At 37.6% G+C, this 23631-nt stretch overlaps 1 protein-coding gene across 1 annotated transcript in view; it reads right to left on the bottom strand.

Moving 5' to 3' along the window:
- Positions 1–21718: 21718 nt before the first annotated feature.
- CLIC2 (chloride intracellular channel 2) overlaps positions 21719–23631 on the bottom strand; it is a 28811-nt gene continuing 26898 nt past the window's right edge. The window contains exons 5-6 of the mRNA XM_081792539.1: positions 23026–23207; positions 21719–22125 (exon numbers count right to left, since the gene is read on the bottom strand). Of these exons, the coding sequence (XP_081648665.1) occupies positions 21964–22125; positions 23026–23207 (344 nt within the window). The 3' untranslated portion in view covers positions 21719–21963. The remainder of the gene's footprint in view (positions 22126–23025; positions 23208–23631) is intronic.

Below are 23631 nucleotides of genomic sequence, written 5' to 3'. Positions count from 1 at the left end.
TTCTTAATAAAAGCCCTCAAGAAAGTTGGGATAGAAGGAACATAATTGAACATCATAAAAGCCATTTATGAAAAGCCCACAGCCAATATCATCCTCAATGGGGAAAAACTGAGAGTTTTCCCCCCGAGATCAGGAACACGACAGGGATGTCCTCTCTCACTGCTGTTGTTTAACATAGTGTTGGAAGTCCTAGCATCAGCAATCAAACAACAAAATGAAATCAAAGGCATCCAAATTGGCAAAGATGAAGTCAAGCTTTCGCTTTTTGCAGATGACATGATATTATCCATGGAAAATCCGATAGACTCCACCAAAAGTCTGCTAGAACCAATACATGAATTCAGCAAAGTTGCAGGATACAAAATTAATGTACAGAAATCAGTTGCATTCTTATACACTAATAATGAAGCAACAGAAAGACAAATAAAGAAACTGATCCCAGTCACAATTGCACCAGGAAGCATAAAATACCTAGGAATAAACCTAACCGAGATGTAAGAGATCTGTATGCTGAAAACTATAGAAAGCTGATGAAGGAAATTGAAGAAGATACAAAGAAGTGGAAAAACATTCCGTGCTCATGGATTGGAAGAATAAATATTGTCAAAATGTCAATACTACCCAAAGCTATCTACACATTCAATGCAATCCCAATCAAAATTGCACCAGCATTCTTCTCGAAGCTAGAAGAAGCAATGCTAAAATTTGCCTGGAACCACAAAAGACCCCGAATAGCCAAAGTAATCTTGAAGAAGACCAAAGCAGGAGGCATCACAATCCCAGACTTTAGCCTCTACTACAAAGCTGTAATCATCAAGAGAGCATGGTATTGGCACAAAACCAGACACATAGACTAATGGAATAGAATAGAGACCCCAGAATTGGACCCACAAAAGTATGGCCAACTCATCTTTGACAAAGCAGGAAAGAATATCCAGTGGAGAAAAGACAGTCTCTTTAACAAATGGTGCTGAGAGAACTGGACAGCAACATGCAGAAGAATGAAACTAGACCACTTTCTTACAACCATTCACAAAAATAAACTCAAAATGGATAAAGGACCTGAATGTGAGACAGGAAACCATCAAAACCCTAGAGCAGAAAGCAGGAAAAAACCTCTCTGACCTCAGCCACAGCAATTTCTCACTCGACACATCCTCAAAGGCAAGGGAATTAAAAGCAAAAATGAACTATTGGGACGTCATGAAGATAAAAAGCTTCTACACTGCAAAGGAAACAAACAACAAAACTAAAAGGCAACCGAATGAATGGGAAAAGATATTTGCAAATGACATATTAGACAAAGGGCTAGTATCCAAAATCTATAAAGAACTCACAAACTCCACACCTGAAAAACAAATAATCCAGTGAAGAAATGGGCAGAAGACATGAATAGACACTTTTCTAAAGAAGACATCCAGAAGGCCAACAGGCACATGAAAAGATGCTCAACGTCACTCCTCATCAGGGAAATACAAATCAAAACCACACTCAGATTCCACCTCATGCTGGTCAGAGTGGCTAAAATGAACAAATCAGGAGACTATAGATGCTGGAGAAGATGTGGAGAAACGGGAACCCTCTTGCACTGTTGGTGGGAGTGCAAACTGGTGCAGCCGCTCTGGAAGACAGTGTGGAGGTTCCTCAAAAAATTAAAAATAGATCCACCCTATGACCCAGCAATAGCATTGCTAGGAATTTACCCAAGGGATACAGGAGTGCTGATGCATAGGGGCACCTGTACCCCAATGTTTATGGCAGCACTTTCAACAATAGCCAAATTATGGAAATAGCCAAATGTCTATCAACTGATGAATGGACAAAGAAGATGTGGTTATACAATGAAATACTACTTGGCAATGAGAAAGAATGAAATCTGGCCATTTGTAGCAACGTAGATGGAACTGGAGAATATTGTGCTACATGAAATAAGTCAGGCAGAGAAAGACAGATACCATATGTTTTCACTCATATGTGGATCCTGAGAAACTTAACAGAAGACCATGGGGGAGGGGAAGGGGGAAAAAAACTTACAGAGAGGGAAGGAGGCAAACCATAAGAAACTCTTAAATACTGAGAAGAAACTGAGGGTTGATTGGGGGTGGGGGAGAGGGGAAAGTGGGTGATGGGCATTGAGGGGGGCACCTGTTGGGATGAGCACTGGATGTTGTATGGAAACCAATTTGACAATAAATTATATTTAATATAATATATATATTTATACACATATATGTGTGTATATATATATATATATATATAAACGTTAAAAATTTTTTTAACTATAACAAATTTTGGATGTTGAGTTAAACTTGCATTCCTTGTGTAAATCCTACTTGATCATGGTGTATAATTTTTTAAAATATGTTTTTAGATTTGATTTGATAGTATTTTGTTGAGAATTTCTGCATCCAAGTTCATAGTATTTATTGGTCTGTAGTTTTCTTTTATTGTGATGTCCTCCTCTGGTTTTAGCATCAGGGCAATATTGGCCTCATAACATGAGTTTGGAAGTGTTCCTTCCTCTTCTGTCATTTGGAATAGTTTGTGAAGAATTGGTTTTAATTCTTCTTGAAACGTTTGCTAAATTCAAGTCATCTGGGCCTGTGCTTTCCTTTGTGGGTAGTATGTTGATAACTAATTCAGTCTCTTGTTATAAGTCTACTCAGATGGTCTATTTCTCCCTCTTTTTAAAATTTTAAATACATTTTGTTTGACCAAATATACCCAAATCTATAATCGATTTTATAATCAATTACTCAATTTATAATCAATATAAAATTATGAATGAAATGTTTTATATATATTTTTTGTACTAAGGCTTGGAACTCTGGTGTGTATTCTGCACCTACAGCACATGGCATCGTCCCCCTACAACTCCTTCTCAAAACCAGCTGGCTAGTGCCCTAGGCCCCACCACACCCCGCTCAGGTTACATCACAGAGCCCGCTGGCAGGGAAGGGGGCGGCGCAGATACACCCGCCCTGCCCAGTGGGCTCAGATGCTCACACTCTCCCCACCTACCTACCCAAGTTCTAAAAGGAAGTGAGGATCCCTGCAGAGCCATGGGGTCGTTGGTCTGCCAGCCCGCCACTGGTGTTAAAAGGCTGAGGCAGTACTCCTGTATCCCTTGGGTAAATTCCTAGCAGTGCTATTGCTGGGTCATAGGGTAGCTCTATTTTTAATTTTTTGAGGAACCTCCACACTGTTTTCCAGAGTGGCTGCACCAATTTGCATTCTCACCAACAGTGCAAGAGGGTTCCTGTTTCTCCACATCCTCTCCAGCATCTATAGTCTCCTGATTTGTTCATTTTGGCCACTCTGACTGGCGTGAGGTGATATCTGAGTGTGGCTTTGATTTGTATCTCCCTGATAAGGAGCGACATTGAGCATCTTTTCATGTGCCTGTTGGCCATCCGGATGTCTTCTTTAGAGAAGTGTCTATTCATGTTTTCTGCCCATTTCTTCACTGGGTTATTTGTTTTTCAGGTGTGGAGTCTGATGCATAGGGGCACTTGTACCCCAATGTTTATAGCAGCACTCTCAACAATAGCCAACTTATGGAAAGAGCCTAAATGTCCATCAACTGATGAATGGATAAAGAAATTATGGTTTATATACACAATGGAATACTACGTGGCAATGAGAAAGAATGAAATATGGCCTTTTGTAGCAACGTGGATGGAACTGGAGAGTGTGATGCTAAGTGAAATAAGCCATACAGAGAAAGATAGATTCCATATGTTTTCACTCTTATGTGGATCCTGAGAAACTTAACAGAAACCCATGGAGGAGGGGAAGGAAAAAAAAAAAAAAAAAGAGGTTAGAGTGGGAGAGAGCCAAAGCATAAGAGACTCTTAAAAACTGAGAACAAACTGAGGGTTGATGGGGGGTGGGAGGGAGGGGAGGGTGGGTGATGGGTATTGAGGAGGGCACCTTCTGGGATGAGCACTGGGTGTTGTATGGAAACCAATTTGACAATAAATTTCATATATTGAAAAACAAATAAAAAACTAAAAGGCTGAGGCAGGAGTCTGAAGCCCCTGTGCGTACCTCATCCCCAGTGGCTCTCCACCCCAGCCACTGTTTCCTCTTGAGTCAGCTTCACTAGTTTGTATCTTGGTAGGATTTTTCCATTTCATCTAAGTTATTCAATTTGTTGGCATACGTTTGTTCATCGTATTCGTTTACAATCCTTTAAAATTTTGTAAAGTCAGTAGTAATGTCCCCTGTTTCATTTCTGATTCTAGTAATTTGAGTCTTCTCTCTTTCCTTTTTCCTTGCTCAATTTAGCTAAAGGTTTGTCAATTTTGCTCATCTTTTCAAAGAACCAACTTTGCCTTTTGTCAAATCTATTTTTAATGTAAATTTACCTTTCACTTCATTTATCTCTGCTATAATCTTTATTATTTTCTTCATTTTCCTTGATTTACTTGTAGTTTGCTTCTCTTTTTTCCAGTTTCTTAAGGTATACGGTTAGGTTATTGATTTGAGATTTTCCTTTTTTCTTAACATAAGCATTTACAGCTTTAACTTTCCTTCTGGGAACTGCTTTATCTGCATCTCATAAATTTTGGTATCCTGTGTCTTTGTTCTCATTTATCTAAAAGTATATTCTTATTGGGGCACCTGGGTGGCTCAGTTGGTTAAGCGTCTGACTTCAGCTCAGGTCATGATTTCACAGTTCTGTTCGTGAGTTCCAGCCCTGGGTTGGGCTCTGTGCTGACAGCTCGGAGCCTGGAGCCTGTTTCAGATTCTGTGTCCCCCTTTCTCTACCCCTTCCCCGCTCGTTCTCTTTCTCTCTCAGAAATAAACATTAAAAAAATTTAAAAAAAAGAAACATAATAAAAATATATTCTGATTTCTATTTTGATTTCTTTTTTTTTGAGCCCTTTGTTATTTAGGAGTGTTTTGTTTAAAACTATTTTTTTAAAGTTTTTTTACTATGAGAGAAGGAGAGACAGAGAGAGAATCCCAAGCAGGCTCCACACTGTAAACCCACAGTCCAACATGGGGCTTGAACTCACAAACTGTGATAATGACCTGAGCTGAAATCAAGAGTCTGATGCTTAGGGATGCCTGAGTGGCTCAGTTGGTCGAGCGTCTGACTTCAGCTCAGGTCATGATCTCACGGTTCGTGAGTTCGAGCCCCGTGTCAGGCTCTGTGCTGACAGCTCAGGGCCTGAAGCCTGCTTTGGATTCTGTGTCTCCCTCTCTCTCTGCTCCTCCCCTGCTCACACTCTGTCTCGCTCTCAAAAATAAAGACTAAAAAAAAGAGCCTGACACTTAACCAACTGAGCCACCCAGGCACCCCATAGGAGTGTTTTGTTTAATTTCTGTATATTTGTGAGTTTCCCACATTTTTTCTTGCTATGATTTTTAATTGTATTCCATGTGGTCATAGAACATACTTTGTATTGTTTGTATCCTTTCAAATTTCTTGAGGTCATTTTATGGCATAACATATGAGTTTATTCTGGAGAATGCTCCATGTGCACTTAAGAAAATTGTATATCCTGTTTCTGGGTGTAGTGTTCTATATATGCGTCTTAGGTCTAGTTGGTTTTTAGTGTTGTCCAAGACTTTTATTTTCTTCTTGATCTTCTGTACAGTTGTCCTATCCATTATTGGAAGTGGGGTGTAAAGTGTTCACTATTATTGTAGAAATATTTCTCACTTTTGAGAAATCAGTTTTGCCCCATGTATTTTGGAGCTCGGTTGTTGGATGCTTATATGTTCGTAATTGCTAAACTTCATGATGGATTGACCCTTTTATCATTATGAAATGTTCCTGTTTACCTCCAGTAACACTTTTTGTTTGTTTGTTTGTTTGTAAGTCTCTTTTGTGTGATACTAGTATAAACAGTTAAGCTTTTTTTGTAGCTGATGTTTCATGATATATCTTTTGCCATATATATATATATGTGTGTGTATATATACTTGCCATATATATATATATATATATATATATATATATATACTTTCAATCATTTTGTAACTGTGGACTATTAATCATTTTTTAAATTTAAATTTTATTTAGTTAACAACAGTGCAGTATTGGTTTCAGGAGTAGAATTCAGTGATTCATCACTTACATTCAACACCCAGTGCCATCACAGCAAGTGCCCTCTTAAGCATTTCTACTGTATATATATAGTTGTTTCACTTTTAAAAATCCAATCTCACAATCTTTGCTTTTTTATTAGGTTTTGTTATTGTAATCATTGATATACTTGGATTTACACATGCCATTTTATTTTTTGTTTTCTATATATCTTATGGATTTTTTATTCGTCTATTCCTCATTTATTACTTTTTTGCTTTAAATTAATATTAAAAATTGAAATATAATTAACACACAGTGTTATATTAGTTTCAGGTGTACAATATAATGGTTTAACAATTCTATACATTACTCAGTACTCATCAAGATAAGCATATTTTTAATTCCCTTTCACCTATTTCACCCATCCCCTGACCCACTTCCCCTCTGGCAACCACCAGTTTGTTCTCTGTAGCTAAGAGTCTGGTTTTTTCTTTGTTTCTCTTTTCTTTCTTTTTCCCTTTTATTTCTTAAATTCCACATATGAGTGAAATCATATGGTATTTGTCTTCCTCTGACTGACTTATTGTACTTGGCATTGTACCCTCTAGGTCTATCCGTGTTGTTCCAAATGGCAAGATTTGATTCTTTTTTTAAGTTTTTTTTTTTTTAAACTTCAGTTAATTAACATACAGAGTAATATTAGTTTTAGGTGTACAATTTAGTGATTCAACACTTCCTTACAACACCTGGTGCTCATTACAAGTGCACTCCTTAATCCCCATTACCTATTTATTTATTTATTTTTAAATTTACATCCAAGTTAGTTAGCATATACTGCAATAATAACTTCAGGAGTAGATTCCAGTGATTCATCCCCTATGTATAATACCCAGTGCTCATCCTGCCAAGTGTCCTCCCTAATGCTCTTACCCATTTAGCCCATCCACCCACCCACAACTCCTCCAGCAACCTTCAGTTTGTTCTCTGTAGTTAAGAGTTTCTTTTGTTTTGTCTCCCTGCTTGTTATTATATTATTTTTGCTTCCATTCCCTTATGTTCATCTGTTTTGTATCTTAAATTCCTCATATGAGTGAAGTCATGTGATATTTGTCTTTCTCTGACTGCCTAATTTCACTTAGCATAAAACCCTCTAGTTCCATCCACGTAGTTGCAAATGGCAAGATTTCATTCTTTTTGACTTCCAAGTAATACTCCATTGTGTGTGTGTGTGTGTGTGTGTGTGTGTGTGTGTGTGTGTATGCCACATTTTCTCTATCCAATAATCTGTCGATGGACATTTGGGCTCTTCCATACTTTGGCTATTGTTGATAGCACTGCTATAAATATTGGGATGCATATGCCCCTTCGAAACAGAGCACCCTTGGATAAATACCTAGTAGTGCAATTGCTGGGTCATAGGGTAGTCCTATTTTTAATTTTTTGAGGAACCTCCATATTGTTTTCCAGAGTGGCTGCACCAGTTTGCATTCCCACCAGCAGTGCAAAAGAGATCCTCTTTCTCCACATCCTCGCCAAAATCTGTTTTTGCCTGAGGTGTTAATTTTAGCCATTCTGTCTGGTGTGAGGTGGTATCTAATCATGGTTTTAATTTGTATTTCCCTGATGATGAGTGACATTGAACATTTTTTCATGTATCTGTTAGCTATCTGAATGTCTTTTTGGAGAAGCGTCTATTCATGTCTTTTGCCCATTTCTTCACTGGATTGTTTGTTTGTTTGTTTGTTTGTTTTGGGTGTGGAGTTTGATAAGTTCCTTATAGATTTTGGATACTAACCCTTTATCTGATATGTCATTTGCAAATATCTTCTCCCATCCCGTCAGTTGCTTTTTGCTGATTGTTTTCTTCGCTGTGCTGAAGCTTTTTATTTTGCTGAGGTCCCAATAGGTCATTTTTGCTTTTGACTCCCTTGCCTCTGGAGACATGTTGAGTAAGAAGTTGCTGTGGCCATGGCCAAAGAGGTTTTTGTCTGCTTTTTCCTCGAGAATTTTGATGACTTCCTGTCTTATGTTTAGGTCTTTCATCCATTTTGAGTTTATTTTTGTGTATGGTGTAAGAAAGTGGTCCAGGTTCATTCTTCTGCATGTGACTGTCCAGTTTTCCCAGCACCATTTGCTGAAGAGACTGTCTTTATTTCATTGGATATTCTTTCCTGCTTTGTCAAAGATTAGTTGGCCATACGTTTGTGGGTCTATTTCTGGGTTCCTTATTCTGTTCATTGATCTGAGTGTCTGTTTTTGTGCCAGTACCACACTGTCTTGATGATTACAGCTTTGTAATACATCTTGAAGTCCGGGATTGTGATGCCTCCAGCTTTGGTTTTCTTTTTCTGGATTGCTCTGTTTATTCAGGGTCTTTTATGGTTCCATACAAATTTTAGGATTGTTTGTTCTAGCTCTGTGAAGAATGCTGATGTTATTTGATAAGAATTGCATTGAATATGTAGATTGCTTTGGGTAGTATCGACATTTTACCAATATTTCTTCCTCCAATCCATGAACATGGAATATTTTCCCATTTTTTTGTGTCTTCTTCAATTTCTTTCATAATCTTTCTATAGTTTTCAGTGTATAGATTTTTCACCTCTTTGGTTAGGTTTATTCCTACGTATTTTATGGTTTTTGTTGCTATTGTAAATGGGATCGATTCCTTGATTTCTCTTTTTGTTGCTTCATTATTGGTGTATAGAAATGCAACCGATTTCTGTACATTGATTTTATATGCTGCGATTTTGCTGAATTCATGGATCAGTTCTAGAAGTTTTTTGGTGGAATCTTTTGGGTTTTCCATATAAAGTATCATGTCATCTGTGAAGAGTGAAAGTTTGATTACCTCCTTGCTGCTTTGGATGCCTTTAATTCCTTTGTGTTGTCTGATTGCTGAGGCTGGGGCTTCCAATACTATGTTGAACAACAGTGGTGAGAGTGGACAACCCTGTCGTGTTCCTGACCTTAGGGGGAAAGCTCTCAGGTTTTCCCCATTGAGGAAGGTATTAGCGGTGGGTCTTTCATATATGGCTTTTATGATCTTGAGGTATGATACTTCTATCCCTACATTCTTGAGGGTTTTTATCAAGAAAGGATTCTGTATTTTGTCAAATGTTTTCTCTGCATCTATTAAGGGGATCATGTGGTTCTTGTCCTTTCTTTTATTGATGTGATGTATCACATTGATTGTTTTGCAGATATTGAACCAGCCCTGCATCCCATGTATAAATCCCACTTGGCTGTGATGAATAATTCTTTTAATGTATTTTTGGATCTGGTTGGCTAGTATCTTGTTGAAAATTTTTGCATCCGTGTTCATTAGGGAAATTAGTCTGCAGTTTTGTTTTTAGTGGGGGTCTTTGTCTGGTTTTGGAATCAAGGTAAAGCTGGCTTCATAGAATGAGTTTAGAAGTTTTCCTTCCATTTCTATTTTTTGAAACAGCTTCAAAAGAATAGGTATTAGCTCTTCTTTAAATGTTTGGTAGAATTCCCCTGGAAAGCCATCTGGCCCTGGACACTTGTTTTTTAGGAGATTTTTGATTACTAATTCAATTCCTTTACTTGTTATGGGTCTGTTCACAATTTTCTATTTCTTCTTGTTTCAGTGTTGGTAGTTTATATGTTTCTAGGAATTTGTCCATTTCTTCCCAATTGCCCACTTTATGGGCGTATAATTGTTCATAATATTATCTTATTATTGTTTGTATTGTATTGGTTGTGTATTGTTTGTATTATTGTTTGTATTATCTTATTATTGTTTGTATTGTATTGCTTGTGATCTCTCCTCTGTAATTCTTGATTTTATTTATTTGGGTCCTTTCCTTTTTCTTTTTGATCAAACTGGCTAGGGGTTTATCAATTTTGTTAATTATTTCAAAGAACCAGTTTCTGGTTTCATTGATCTGTTCTCCTGGTTTTTTTTGTTTGTTTGTTTGTTTGTTTCTTTCAATAGCATTGATTTCTGCTCTAATCTTTATTATTTCCCATCTTCTGCTGGCTTTTGACTTTATTTGCTGCTCTTTTTCAGCTCTTTAATGTGTAAGGCTAGGTTGTGTATCTGAAACCTTTATTCCTTCATTAGGAAGGCCTGGATTGCTATATACTTCCCTCTCATGACCACCTTTTCTGTGTCCCAGAGCTTTGGGGCTGTGGTGTTAACATTTTCATTGGCTTCCATGTACTTTTTAATTTCCTCTTTAACTTCTTGGTTAGCCCATTCATTCTTTAGTAGGATGTTCTTTAGTCTCCAGTATTTGTTATCTTTCCAAATTTTTTCTTTTGTTTGATTTCGAGTTTCATAGTATTGTGGTCTGAAAATATGCATGATATGATCTCAATCTTTTTGTACTTGTTGAGGGCTGATTTGTGTCCCAGTATGTGATATATTCTGGAGAATGTTCCATGTGCACTGGAGAAGAATGTGTATTCTGCTGCTTTAGGATGAAATGAATATATCTGTTAAGTACATCTGGTCCAGTGTGTCATTCAAAGCCTTTGTTTCTTGGTTGGTTTTCTGTTTAGATGATCTGTTCATTGTTGTAAGTGGGGTGTTGAAGTCCTTTACTATTATGGTATTGTCATCAATGAGTTTCTGTATGTTTATGATTAATTGATTTATATGTTTGGGTTCTTCCACGTTTGGAGCATAAATGTTTATAATTATTAGATCTTCTTGGTGAATAGACCCCTTAATTATGATATAATGCCCTTCTTCATCTGTTACAGTCTTTATTTTAAAATCTAGATTGTCTGATATAAGTATGGCTACTCTGGCTTTCTTCTGGTGACTATTAGCGTGATAGATGGTTATCCATCCCCTTACTGTCTTTTTTTTTTTAAGTTTATTTTTGAAGGAGAGACAGAATGTGAGCGGGGGAGGGGCAGAGAGAGAGGGAGACCCAGAATCCAAAGCAGGCTCCAGGCTCTGAGCCATCAGTACAGAGCCGGATGTGGGGCTCAAACCCATAATCTGTGAGATCATGACCTGGGACAAAGTTGGATGCTTAACCAACTGAGCCATCCAGGCAACCCTCCATCCCCTTACTTTCAATCTGAAGGTGTCTTTAGGTCTAAAATGGGTCTCTTGTAAACAGCATATAGATGGATCTTGTTTTATTATCCATTCTGTTACCCTATGTCTTTTGATTGGAGCATTTAGTACATTGACATTTAGAGTGAGTACTGAAAAGTAGGAATTTATTGCCATTATGTTGCCCATAGAGTTGGAGTTTCTGGTGGTGTTCTCTGGTCCTTTCTAGTCTTTGTTGCTTTTGGTATTTTTTTTTCTTTTTGTCTTTTCTCCCTTCATAGAGTCTCCCTTAAAATTTTTTGCAGGGCTTGTTTAGTGGTCACAAACTCCTTTAGTTTTTATTTGTCTGGGAAACTTTTTATTTCTCCTTCTATTTTGAATGACAGCCTTGTTGGATAAAGAATTCTTGGCTGCAATTTTTCTGATTCAGCACATTGAATACATATTGCCACTCCCTTCTGGACTGCCAAGTTTCTGTGGATACGTCTGCTGCAAACCTGATCTGTCTTCCCTTGTGGGTTAAGGACTTTTTTCCCTTTCCTGCTTTCATGATTCTCTCTTTGCCTCAGTATTTTGTGAATTTGACTATGATATGCCTTGTTGATGGTTGGTTTTTGTTGAATCTAATGGGAATCCTCTGTGTTTCCTTGATTTTGATGTCTATGTCTTTCCCCAGGTTAGGAAAGTTTTCCACTATGATTTGCTCACATAAACCTTTTACCACTTTTCCTCTCTCTTCATTTTCTGGTACCTCTATGATTCAGATGTTATTCCTTTTTAATGAGTCACTGAGTTCTGTAATTCTTATGTCATGCTCTTTTGCCTTGGTTTCCCTCTTTTTTCCTGCTTTGTTATTCTCCATAAGTTTGTCCTCTATATTGCTGGTTTGCTGCTCTGCTTCATCCATCCTTGCTGCCGTCACATCCATTTGAGATTGCAGCTCAGTTATAGCATTTTTAATTTCGTCCTGACTAGATTTTACTTTTATCTACACAGAAAGAGATTCTCCAGCTAGTTATTTTTATTATTGTGATTCTAAATTCTGGTTCAGGCATCTTGTTTGTATCTGTGTTGATTAAGTCCCTGGCTGTCATTTCTTCCTGCTCTTTCTTTTGGGGTGAATTCTTTCATTTCATCATTTTGAAGGAAGAAAAAGAATTAATAAAATGAAAAATTAAAAAATTAAAATAAAAAATTAAAAACAACATAAAAAATCAAATAAAGGATGCTAGATCCTATGTGTTTTGGTTTGGTTGTTGAAAGAAGCTTGATAGGATAGAGAAAAAAGGGAAAGAAGAGAAAAGAAAGAATAAGGAAAAGAAAAGGAAAACTTTTGAAAATTTACAAAGATCAATACAATAAAGTAGAATGAAATGAAATGGTGAAAGTAAAATAGAATTTAAAAAATTTACCAAAAGTATAAAAAATAGTAGAAAAAAATTAAAGAAAAATCTTTTTTTACAAATAGGGAAAAGAAAAAATAAATTTTTTCTCTTTCTGTATTCAAGAATAAGAAAAGAAAAAGAAAAAAAAAAGTTGAGTAGATGGACCAGTGAACAGAATGAAATATGATTGAAATTACATCAGTTTTCCCTAGAAGTCAAACTATGAAGCACTTTATAGTCTGTAAACTAAGCAGGTGGAAAGACTTGTGGTGTTCCTCTAGAGCCTGGTGGCCCAGTTGGGTGGGGCTTGGTGTAGCCGCTCCATTCTCCACTAGGCGGTGCTGCTTAGCTTACTGGGGTGGATCATTGCGGCTCATGTAGCCGTGTATGCGCATGTGTGGGAGGGGTGAAAATGGCATCAGCCAGCTACCCAGTTTCTGGCTGGTATCAGAACTCTGTGCTCTCCCTGACTGGCAATCATGCAGTTCTCCTTTGTCTCCAGCTTCTGTCCACTCCCTGCTTTTACACTGTCCGTGACCAAGCTGTCAGGCTGCCAGGTGGCACCCCCCTCCTGAGTTTTATCTCAGATGGTTCTGCTTCCCTACCCCTTATTCTGAGGGACTATGGCTTTGATCTGCTCAGACCCTCTGGAGGAGGGTCTCATCAAGCAATGGCCTGGTGCCGCCTGACCCCAGGAACATTCTTGATACCATGCTGCTGCCAATGCCCAGAGACTGCAGATGGGTGCCAGCTTGCTCCCAGGAATGTTCTCAAGGCCGTGCTGCTGCCAATGCCTAGAGACTGCAGCCAGGCATCAGCCCACCCCAGAAAAATTTGTGGGATCATGTAGCAGCAGCGTTTCAGGGATTATGGAAAATCACAACACACATCTGGCATCAGGCTTCACCCTTAACGTCCTTGTTCCAGCACCAGTGAATGTGGCTGTTCTCTGGGGTCTGCTGGGACCTTTGCCTGTGGGGTGGCTGCACCGCCTCCATCAAATGTCCTCCCAGCAGGGGAACCACCTCTCCCCGTGTGGCCCATGGACCCCTCAGACCCTGCTGTCTGCTCCCAGGGATTTGCCCTTGCCACCAGAGCACCAACAGGTATCGAGCTGCCAAGTTTCAGACTGTGTGATCCCCTGTTTATAGCTTCTTAATGGAATTTAAACCCTCTCCTTTCTCCTTTCTCCCTTTTTTTGTTCAGTGCACTCTTTCTCTTTCTCTCCAGCTGCTTTCGGGGGGGGGGAGTACTTTTCCCATACTCTCCCCCCTGTCTCAGTCCTCTCTCCACAAGCAAAAACAGCTTCCACGACTGCTCTCTCCCCCAGTTCACCTCTCTGTGCTGCATACCTGCCAAGTTCTGTGATTCAAGTTGTGCAGGTTGTTGTGTTAATCCTCAGGTCAGTTTTTTAGGTGTGCAAGATAGTTTGGTATTGATCTAGTTGCATTTCAGGGACAAGAGAGGCAAAAAAAAAAGTTCCATGATGCTCTGCCATCTTGTCTCCTCCTCTCTCCCCATCACCTATTTAACCCATCCTGCCTCTCACCTCCTCTCTGGTAACCATCAGTTTCGTCTCCATAGTTAAGAGTCTTTTTCTTGGTTTGCCTTTCTCTTTCTCTTTTTTCCCTTTGCTCATTTGTTTTGTTTCTTAAATTCTACATACGAGTGAGATCATATGGTATTAGTGTTTCTCTGACTGACTTATTTTACTTCGTATAATACTCTCTAGCTCCATTTATGTCATTGCAAATGGCATGATTTCATTCTTTTTTATAGCTGAGTAATATTCCATTATATATCGTGTGGTTTGTGTGGTATATATACCACACTTTCTTTATCCATTCATCAGTTGAGGGAACTTGGGCGTTTTCATAGTTTGGCTAGGGTAGATAATGCTGCTATAAATACCAGCGTGCATGTATCCCTTTAAATTAGTATTTTGTATTCTTTGGGTAAATACCTAGTAGTACTTGGGGCGCCTGGGTGGCTCAGTCAGTTGTGTCCAACTTTGGCTCAGGTCATGATCTCATGGTTTGGTTCATGAGTTTGAGCCCACATTGGGCTCTGTGCTGACAGCTCAGAGCCTGGAGCCTGTTTCGGATTCTGTGTCTCTCTCCCCCTCTCTCTGCCCCTTCCTTGCTAGTGCTCTGTCTCTCTGTCTCTCCAAAATAAACATTAAAAAAATTTAAATACCTAGTAGTGCAATTGCTGGATCATAGGATAGTTCTATTTTTAACTTTTTTGGGAATCTCCATACTGTTTTCCAGAGTGGCTGAAACACCTATCAATAAAATCTATAAAAATATAAGAAAGGCAAGAGTCTGTAGTATTTGAACCAAGACTACTCCCTCCCTTTCCCTTTCCTACCAGTAAGGTGGAGGCTCCAATCCAGACTGCTGCATATCCCTCCCCCTTCAATTCCCAGTCAGAAATCTTTCAGTGTGTCCACATTTAGCACTGCGGGGGGGGGGGGGGGGTAGGGGTAGGGTAGGACTTCATTAATATAAATTGGCTAGTCACTAAAAACAATTATGAAACATGCAAAGAAACAAAAAATGTATGGTTCACACAAATAAAAATATCAGGCAACACAAAATGCCTACAAGCAGATGTCAAATTTAACAGAAAAAGACTTCAAAGTAATCATTATAAATATGTTCACAGAACTAAAAGAAATCATGGTTAAAGAAGTAAAAGTAGTCCTTTTTTTCTTGTTTCATTTAAGAGTTTTCTATTTGTCTCTGTTTTTCTGACATTATCTTATTTCTTTGAACATTTTTTTACCCTTTTCTCTATTTTCTTTCTTGCCAGTTGAATTCTTTCTTCCACTGTTGAGCCTCTCTAATGAATTATTTATTTCAATTATTGTAGTTCAACTCCAGAATTTCCCTTTGGTCCTTAAAAAAATAATTTGTATTTCTTTATTGTTTGTTGGAAACTAGATGTTTTAGAGAATGTATTGCTGTGACTCTGGGTATTGTTCTCCACCCCACCCTGGAGTTCATTATTGTTAGTTTTTGTGTTTTTTTTTAGTGACTAACTGGATTATATTAGTGAAGTCCTAGCCACAGCAATCAAACAAGAAAAAAAAAGAAAAGCCATCCAAATTGGTAAGGAAGAAGTAAAACTGTCACTATTTGCAGATGACATGACACTATATGTAGAAAACCTTAAATCCTCCACCAAAATACTACTAGAACTTATAAATGAATTTTGTAAAGTCACAGGATAAAATATCAATATACAGAAATCAGTTGCATTTCTATACACCAATAATGAAGTAGCCACAATAGAAACTAAGAAAACAATCCTATTTACAATTGCACCAAAATAATAAAATACTTAGAAATAAACTTAACCAAGGAGGTGAATGATATCTGTACTCTGAAAACTATAAAACATTAATGAAAGAAATTTAAGATGACATAAACAAATGGAAAGAAATCCTGTGCACATAAATTGGAAGAAACAATACTGTTAAAATTTCCTTGCTACCCAAAGTAATCTACAGATTTAATGCATTTCCTGTCAAAATGCCAGCAGCATTTTTCACAGAAGTAGAACAAACAATCTTAAAATTTGTACAGAACCACAAAAGACTCTGAATGGCCAAAGCAATCTTGAAAACAAAGAACAAATCTGGAGGTATTATAATCCCATATTTCAAGTTATATTACAAAGCTGTAGTAATCAAAATAGTATGGTACTGGCACAAATATAGATACATAGATCAATAGAACAGAATAGAGAGTCCAGAAATAAATCCACACTAATATGGTCAATTAATCTATAACAAGGGAGACAGGAATATACAATGGGAGAAACACAGTGGTATCTTCAATAAGTGGTGCTGTGGAAACTAGACAGTGACATACAAAAGAATGAACCTGAACCATTTTCTTACACTATGCACAAAAGTAAACTCAAAATGAATCAAAGATCTAAATGTATGACCTGAAACCATAAAACTCCTAGAAGAGAACACATTTGTGATTTGTTTGATATGTTTCTCATGCTTAGACTAGTTAGGATTAAACACCTATAATGTGAATGTTTGTTCCCTTTATGTTGTCTAAGAAAACCCTTAACTTATTAAAACAATTCTTTTTTCCTTTTTCTGTTCAGCTTGGGTGCTATTACCCTGTCTTCCAGATTGCTGAACTATTCTTCTGCATCTTGTAAACTACTGTTGATTACTTCTAGTGTATTTTCCATTTCAGTTACAGTATTCTTCAGCTATGATTGGTTCTTTCTTATATTTTCTGGCTCTTTGTTGATATCCTCACTGAGGTCATCCAGTCTTGTGAGTATCTTTATGACCATTACTTTGAACTCTTTATCAGGTAGATTTATTACTGCCATTTCATTTAGTTCTTTTGCTGAGGTTTTGTCTTGTTCTTTCACTTGGAGCATATTCCTCTGCCTCCTCATTTTGCCTGATTTCTGTGTTTGTCTTTATGAATTAGGCAGAACAACTACATCTCCTAAATTTGAAGGAATGGTCTTATGAATGATCATCTCCTGTGTAGACTGTGTGTGCCTGGTGACTTTGGATAGCTGGCTGGAGCTGTAGCTGGCATGGGATGGGGATACTAGGGATGCCACGGTGGGGTGGCCAGGATTGAAGTGTGTGTACAAGCTAGGGTGTACCAGTGTGCTCAGCACAGGGGGCACCCTGGTGGGCATGAATTGGGTGTTCCTTGGGTGTTCTGTGCCTGGGGTACAAGGAGGGTGTTCAAAGTAGAAGTGGGAGTGAGCTGGGAGGTCCCAGAGTGCTGTGCACCAGGAGTGCCCTTAGCAAGTCATCTGGAGCCAAAGTGGTGTGGGCCTGGAGTGTTCCAGGGTGCTTTGTGCCTGTGTTGCCTTGGTGACATGGCTGGAGCTCAGTGAGTACTGACCCAGGGTGTTTTGGTATGTGCCATGCTAGGGATTGCCTTTGTGGGATGGCTGGGGCTGGTGTGGACTAGGGACTAGGGACTCACTCAGGCAGTAGGCCAGTTAGGGTGTCCAGACTATGCACTGGTCTGAGCTTTTAAGTTGGAGGGGAATGTAAACTGTGGAGCTCACCTACCCCTAAAACCAAGATAAAGTTTCACCAGCTCCCTTGCCATTTGGTGGAGTTCTAGGGCTGGTTCCTTTATATTCTAGTTGCCCTTTTAAACCATGGCTTTTCTTTTTCTGTTTCCCAGGGAAGAAATATCTGCTCCTGGTCCCTCAGTGCTATCCCTCCCCACGGCAGTTCACAGCATCAGAGGTGGTGTTTCCCTTCACTGCCACATCTCCATCTCTCTTGCCATTGTCTGTGTGGTCTCTGTGTCTTTTGTTCAGTAGGCTCTCAGTTCTTCAGGAAGAGCTTCTCTACAAACACGAGTCATTTGGTGTGAATTCAGGGCATTCCTGTGTCACCTTCTGAGACCAGAAACTGTACTTCTACTTTTTTTGAAACTTCCTATTTTTATATAATTATACTTCTACCCATAACCTGGCTTCTCCCAACAGTAATGTTTGCATAGCTACTGTATGTCTACCTTTTCAAAGTTGTTTGTGGACACACTGGTATAGACTCTTTCAAGTTCTGTTTGTTTAAAGTTTTTTCTTTTTCTATAACTGTGATATTTGGAACTAGCTTCTCTGGATATGGAATCCTTGGTTCACACTTTTTTTTTCCATTGAATTTCTTGAAAATGCTGCCTCATTGTTGCCTTGCCTTGTATGTTGTTTTTGGAAAGCCTGATGTCAGATTAATTAATTTGCCTTCATGAGTTATTTCATCTTTTTGCCTAGAGGCTTTGATGACATAGTTTATCTTCCATATCTAATATTTTACTAGGATATGTCTCAGAGTTGATCATTTTGGTTTATTTTCCCAGGAACCTAGTGGGAACTTTGAATGTATAGACTGAAGTCTTTCACTTTGGAAATTTTTCTTGGATTATAGGTTTAAATCTTTTAAATATTAACTTTGTTCCATTGTTCCATTGTTTCTTCTTCCCCAGTAATTCCAGTGACACAACTGCTATTCCTTCTTTGCTTCTCCTTCAATTCACTGATTTCTTTCTGAGCCTTTTTACTTTCTTCTTTGTTTTATTTTAATTCTCTCAGTTATTTTTCTGTCTTTTTCAATGCACCTTATACAATTTTCTTGAGTCTGTTTTTCCTTTGGAATCTTTAAATTTATCTTCACATCTGAGATTATTTTGTCTTTCTTCCATTTATTTTCTAGTTTGATCAATTTTCTCTTTTATTTTTTTTGTCTTGATTTTTTGAAAGTCTGAATCCAGATGGGTTTTTTTTTCATATCCCCAAATGTATTTAATTCAGTTTGGAATGTTGTCTTGCAGGGTTTTGTTTTTTTTTTTTTTTTTTTGCTTCATAGTTGTTTTCTGTAATGAGATGTTTATCAGTTGTGTGTTGAATCTTGTTTTCTGATTTTTTTTTAATAACAACTCTATAGATTTACCAAAAGTTACTGCTCACTTCTTTTTATGTCTTGTATTTCTTTCTTAGAAGCCATGCCTTTTGAAGATTGCTACCTAAAATTATGCACACTTGAAAGCTGCTTCCTTGTTCTGGCCTACTAGGACATTAAAAAAATATTTTTGTACTTGAGGGAGACTTAATCTTTCTTTCAGTGACTTCAGATTAATCCTAAGCCCATGACAAACTCCCTTATTTCCTACAGTTTTTATCAGCCTGTCCTTGCTCACTATAACAGTTTGTGGTGCAGCATGGATGTGAGAGAGTACTTCTTGAGATTTGGTATTTTTTTCTTCTTTTAAACTTAGTCATATTGAGGTTTGGGAATTTTTCTGCTTTAAGTTATGCTTCCCATGTGGTTTTAGTGCCATTTAAAATTTATTTTTGTTATTCTGTATTGACTTTGGAGGAAACATTGGGAGACACAAACCAAGGCAGCCACTGTTGTCTTCATCAACCTGGAAGTCTAGTCTTTTAAAAAAGTTTTCTAATTTATGAAAACCAGATCAATCATCACCTACTTTGCTGAGATGTCAAGGTATCATTTTCCTCAGCTGAATAGCTTAAGACCCTCTCGCCCTTGCTGATCACAAAGCAGATCTTGGAGGTGGTCTTAGGTTGTAACTTATATATTTAAAAAACCTATCCCCAGACACTGGGTATAATACATTTATCTCCTTCTTTCTCACATTTATCTCCTTCTTTCTCATAAATAGCAGTATTGTTTTTTAGATTTTAATTTTAATTCTGGTTAAACATGGAATGTTATGAGTTTCAGGTGTCCAATATAGTGATTCAACACTTCCATGCATCACCTAGGGCTCATAACAACAAGTGCACTCTTTAATCCCATCACCTATTTCACCCATCTCCCCAACCACCTACCCTCTGGCAACCATCAATTTGTTCTATATAGTAAGAGTGTTTCTTGGTTTCTCTCTCTCTCTCTCTCTCTCTGTCTATTTTCCCCTTTTCTCATTTATTTTGTTTCTTAAATTCCACATTGTGAGTGAAATCATATGGTATTTGTCTTTCTCTGACTTATTTCACTTAGCATAATACTCTAGCTCCATCCATGTGGTTGCAATTGGCAAGATTTCATTCTTTTTTATGGATAATATTCCATTACACACACACACACACACACACACACACACACACACACCCCATCTTTATCCATTCATTAGTTGATGGACATTTGGGCTCTTTCCATACTTTGGCTATTGCTGATAATGCTGCTATAAACATAGGGGTGCACGAATCCCTTTGAATTAGTATTTTTGTAAATTAGGTATTTTGTGAATTAGGTATTTTGGGTAAAACACCTAGTAGTGTAATTGCTGTAACCTAGGGTAGTTCTCTTTTTAACTTTTTTGAGGAATCTCCATACTGTTTTACAGAGCAGCTGCACCAGTTTGCATTCCCACTAACAGTGTAAGAGGGTTCCCCTTTCTCCACATCCTCGCCAAGATCTGTTGTTTCCTAAGTTGTTAATTTTAGCCATTCTGACAGGTGTGAGGTGGTATCCCATTCTGGTTTTGATTTGTAGTTCCCTGATGAGTGATGTTGAGCCTCTTTTTATGTGCCTGTTGGCCATCTGGATGTCTTCTTTGGAAAAATGTCATGTCATCTGCCCATTTATTAACAGGATTATTTGTTTTTTGGATGTTCAGTTTTGTAAGTTCTTTATGTATTTTGGATACTAACCCTTTATTGGATCTGTCATTTGCAAATATCTTCTCCCATTACATCAGTTGGCTCTTAGATTTGTTGATTGTTTCCTTCACTGTGCAGAAGTTTCTTATTTTGATGAAGTCCCAATAGTTTATTTTTGTTTTTGTTTCCCTTGCCTCAGGAGAGATATCTAGAAAAGAGTTGCTATGGCCTGTGTTTTCTCTTTAGGATGTTTATGGTTTCAGGTTTCATATTTAGGTATGTATTCCATTTTGAATTTATTTTTTGTATAGTGAAGAAAGTGGTCAAGTTTCCATTTTTGCATGTTTCTGTGCAGTTTTTCTAACATCATTTGTTAAAGAGACTGCTTCTTTCCAATTGGATATTCTTTGCTGCTTTGTTGAAGATTAATTGACCATATAGTTGTAGGTTTATTTCTGGATTTTCTGTTCTGTTGATCTATGGTCTTCCTTTTTTGAGGCTGAACTTAGTTTCTTCTTTGAAGGATTGAGTTAAGTTCAGGTTTTGTTTTCAGATTTGAGTGATTTTATTTTAACATGTAAATTTGAGTACATATAGTAATAGAGCATTTTAAATTCTGTACAAATATTTGTGACTATCCTTTAAGCATAGCCTTCCTTCTCCTTTTATGGACAGCAACAAGACCTTTTGGTCAAATTTCCTAGTTTTTTTCTCATTTCTATTGAATAAAAGATCTGATTTACTTTGTAACTTTATCATATACTTGTTAATCTTTTAAAAATTATTATTATGTTGTATCTAATGAATGCTTGCTCATTTAACAATATAATCTGGTCATAAAGGTCATATTCCCATCTCTGACTATGACACAGTCATATTTCTAGATGTTTAATGCCATTCTAATACCAGTTGGTCTTGATCTGTATTTAGAGCTGATTTTTAAAAGAATTCTTTTAGGATTTGCCTTTCTGATATACTCACTCTCTGATTTTATTATTCATATCAGAAATAAACTCAGGAGTTTAAGATTGTGGCTCTACTTATGTCATTTGTAAGTTCAGCCATCTGTTGAGCTTACACATAATGCATTCTAGGAATTCAATTAAATAACAAAAGATCTTGATGCTTTCCGTGTCATTTAATATTGCAGTGCTTATGCCATAGAAATAAAGAAAAGTAAGTGAAAATATAAAGAACTTTAAAATACATAGTGGGAAGATAGTTTGGACTGGCCAGATACAGAAAATACAGCATTCTTTTCATGAGAGTTGGATAGAGGAAACAGTATTTTCCATATTCTTATTTCCAGAAACCTTTATAATATGACAAGTGAAAAGAGGGCTTTTTCTACTGAAAGAGTTGCCTTATCTCTTCTGTTTAGCCACACTTGCGTAGGTATTTTCAATTTCTTTGTCTTCAGGACATGTGTGGATAAATTCTTCACGGGCATAGGCATTGTGAAGATAGCGCCAGACTCCTGAGAATTCTGCTGGAATGTCAAAGTCACGGTATTTCTTGGCAGCAACCTAGGGTTTTGGGAAAAAACGGTAATAAAAGGCATCAATGACATGCTTAGTGTGGAGAAACGTATTTCAAGAGTCAAGATCATTAAGGACATGTTATCTGCACAAAAATAATCTTGCACTTACTACTTTAAAGTTTTTTTTACAAATGTAGACAAAGCTATATTTGTGTAATCATATTTATATTTATGCTGTGATTATCAGAAAAATTTCTCCACTAGACTAAGTTTGCTTAGGGTCCCAACTATGTCTTATTTCTTTATGTATTCTGTGTGTTTGGCATAGGACCTGAGACAGAATAAGTTCTGTTCAATAAGAATTTATTAAATCAATGATTAAGTCATCATGATACTATTAGTAGCTCACATTATCATTTGTTATGACACTGTTCTAAGCATTCTACATGCTTTAATTTAATCAACAATTCTATGAAATGGGTAATATTACCCTTGTTTTTTTTAAGTTTATTTATTTATTTTGAGAGAGCATGCATGCAAGCATGGGAGGCAGAGAGAGAGAGAGAGAGAGAATCCCAAGCAGGCTTTGCACTGTCAGCACAGAGCCCCATGCGGGACTTGAACTCAGGAACCATGAGATCTTGACCTGAGCCAAAATCAAGAGTTAGATGCTCAGCTGACTGAGCCACCCAGGTACTCCTTACTCTTGTTTTATAGATAAGCCAGTGGAAAGCACCTTCTGATTTGGGAAGAAAGAAACAAATTTTTATGGTTCCCAGAGGAGATCACTGTGGATTTTTTTTTTTGCTAAGGAGAAAAAGGAGATATATACTATGTATAATGATGACAAAGCCATCATATAACAATCTCACACTAGTCACTGTGTTTCATGCTGGCAACTCCCAACCCCCTCCCAAACCATTCAGTATGCCCTACAAAGGCTTACTTTAATAATGTTCAGTTTGGGTAACAAGCTGCAGTCAGCCAGTGTCAGCTGGTCCCCATCCAAGAACAATCTTCTGGAAACTGTGAGTTCCTCAGCACTGTCTGGATCAATTTCATCCAGAAGCGGGGTGTTTAAGTAGTCATCCAGACGTTTAAATTCTCTGAGCAGAGATTTTTCAAAATCTGAGGCAAAGAAGTCAGAAGGTTACTAATAAACGTTTTGTCTTCATGACTACATTTTACATAAGCTTTTCACCCATTTAGACATCTCTATCTATACACATTGCTTACACTTGCCCTTCAAAATCTAAATAGTTAGCTAGAACTCAACTACCCACTGATAAGACAGAATCAGGTGTTTAATCAAATGCTCTTTGACTCTTCTTGAGGAGCATTGGAAGGAGAGTCAAAGAAAGAAAAAGTCACATATGTTATTACTAAACACAGAAAAGTCAGAAAGTGGAATCAGAAACTAATAGCTCTTATGACTCAGAATACAGTAAACCCATTCAAGAATGGTCATGGGAGATAGTAGATGCTATAGTTTAAGAAACCTTAAAGGCACACAGGAAAAGTTGGGGGGGGGGGGGTTAAAAATACAGTCCTG

The sequence above is a fragment of the Panthera onca genome, chromosome X, assembly GCF_046562875.1.
Source record: "Panthera onca isolate mPanOnc1 chromosome X, mPanOnc1 haplotype 2, whole genome shotgun sequence".
Lineage (NCBI taxonomy): Eukaryota > Metazoa > Chordata > Mammalia > Carnivora > Felidae > Panthera > Panthera onca.
Note: the sequence above shows the minus strand (reverse complement) of the source record. Positions and strands in the feature narration are given on the sequence as shown.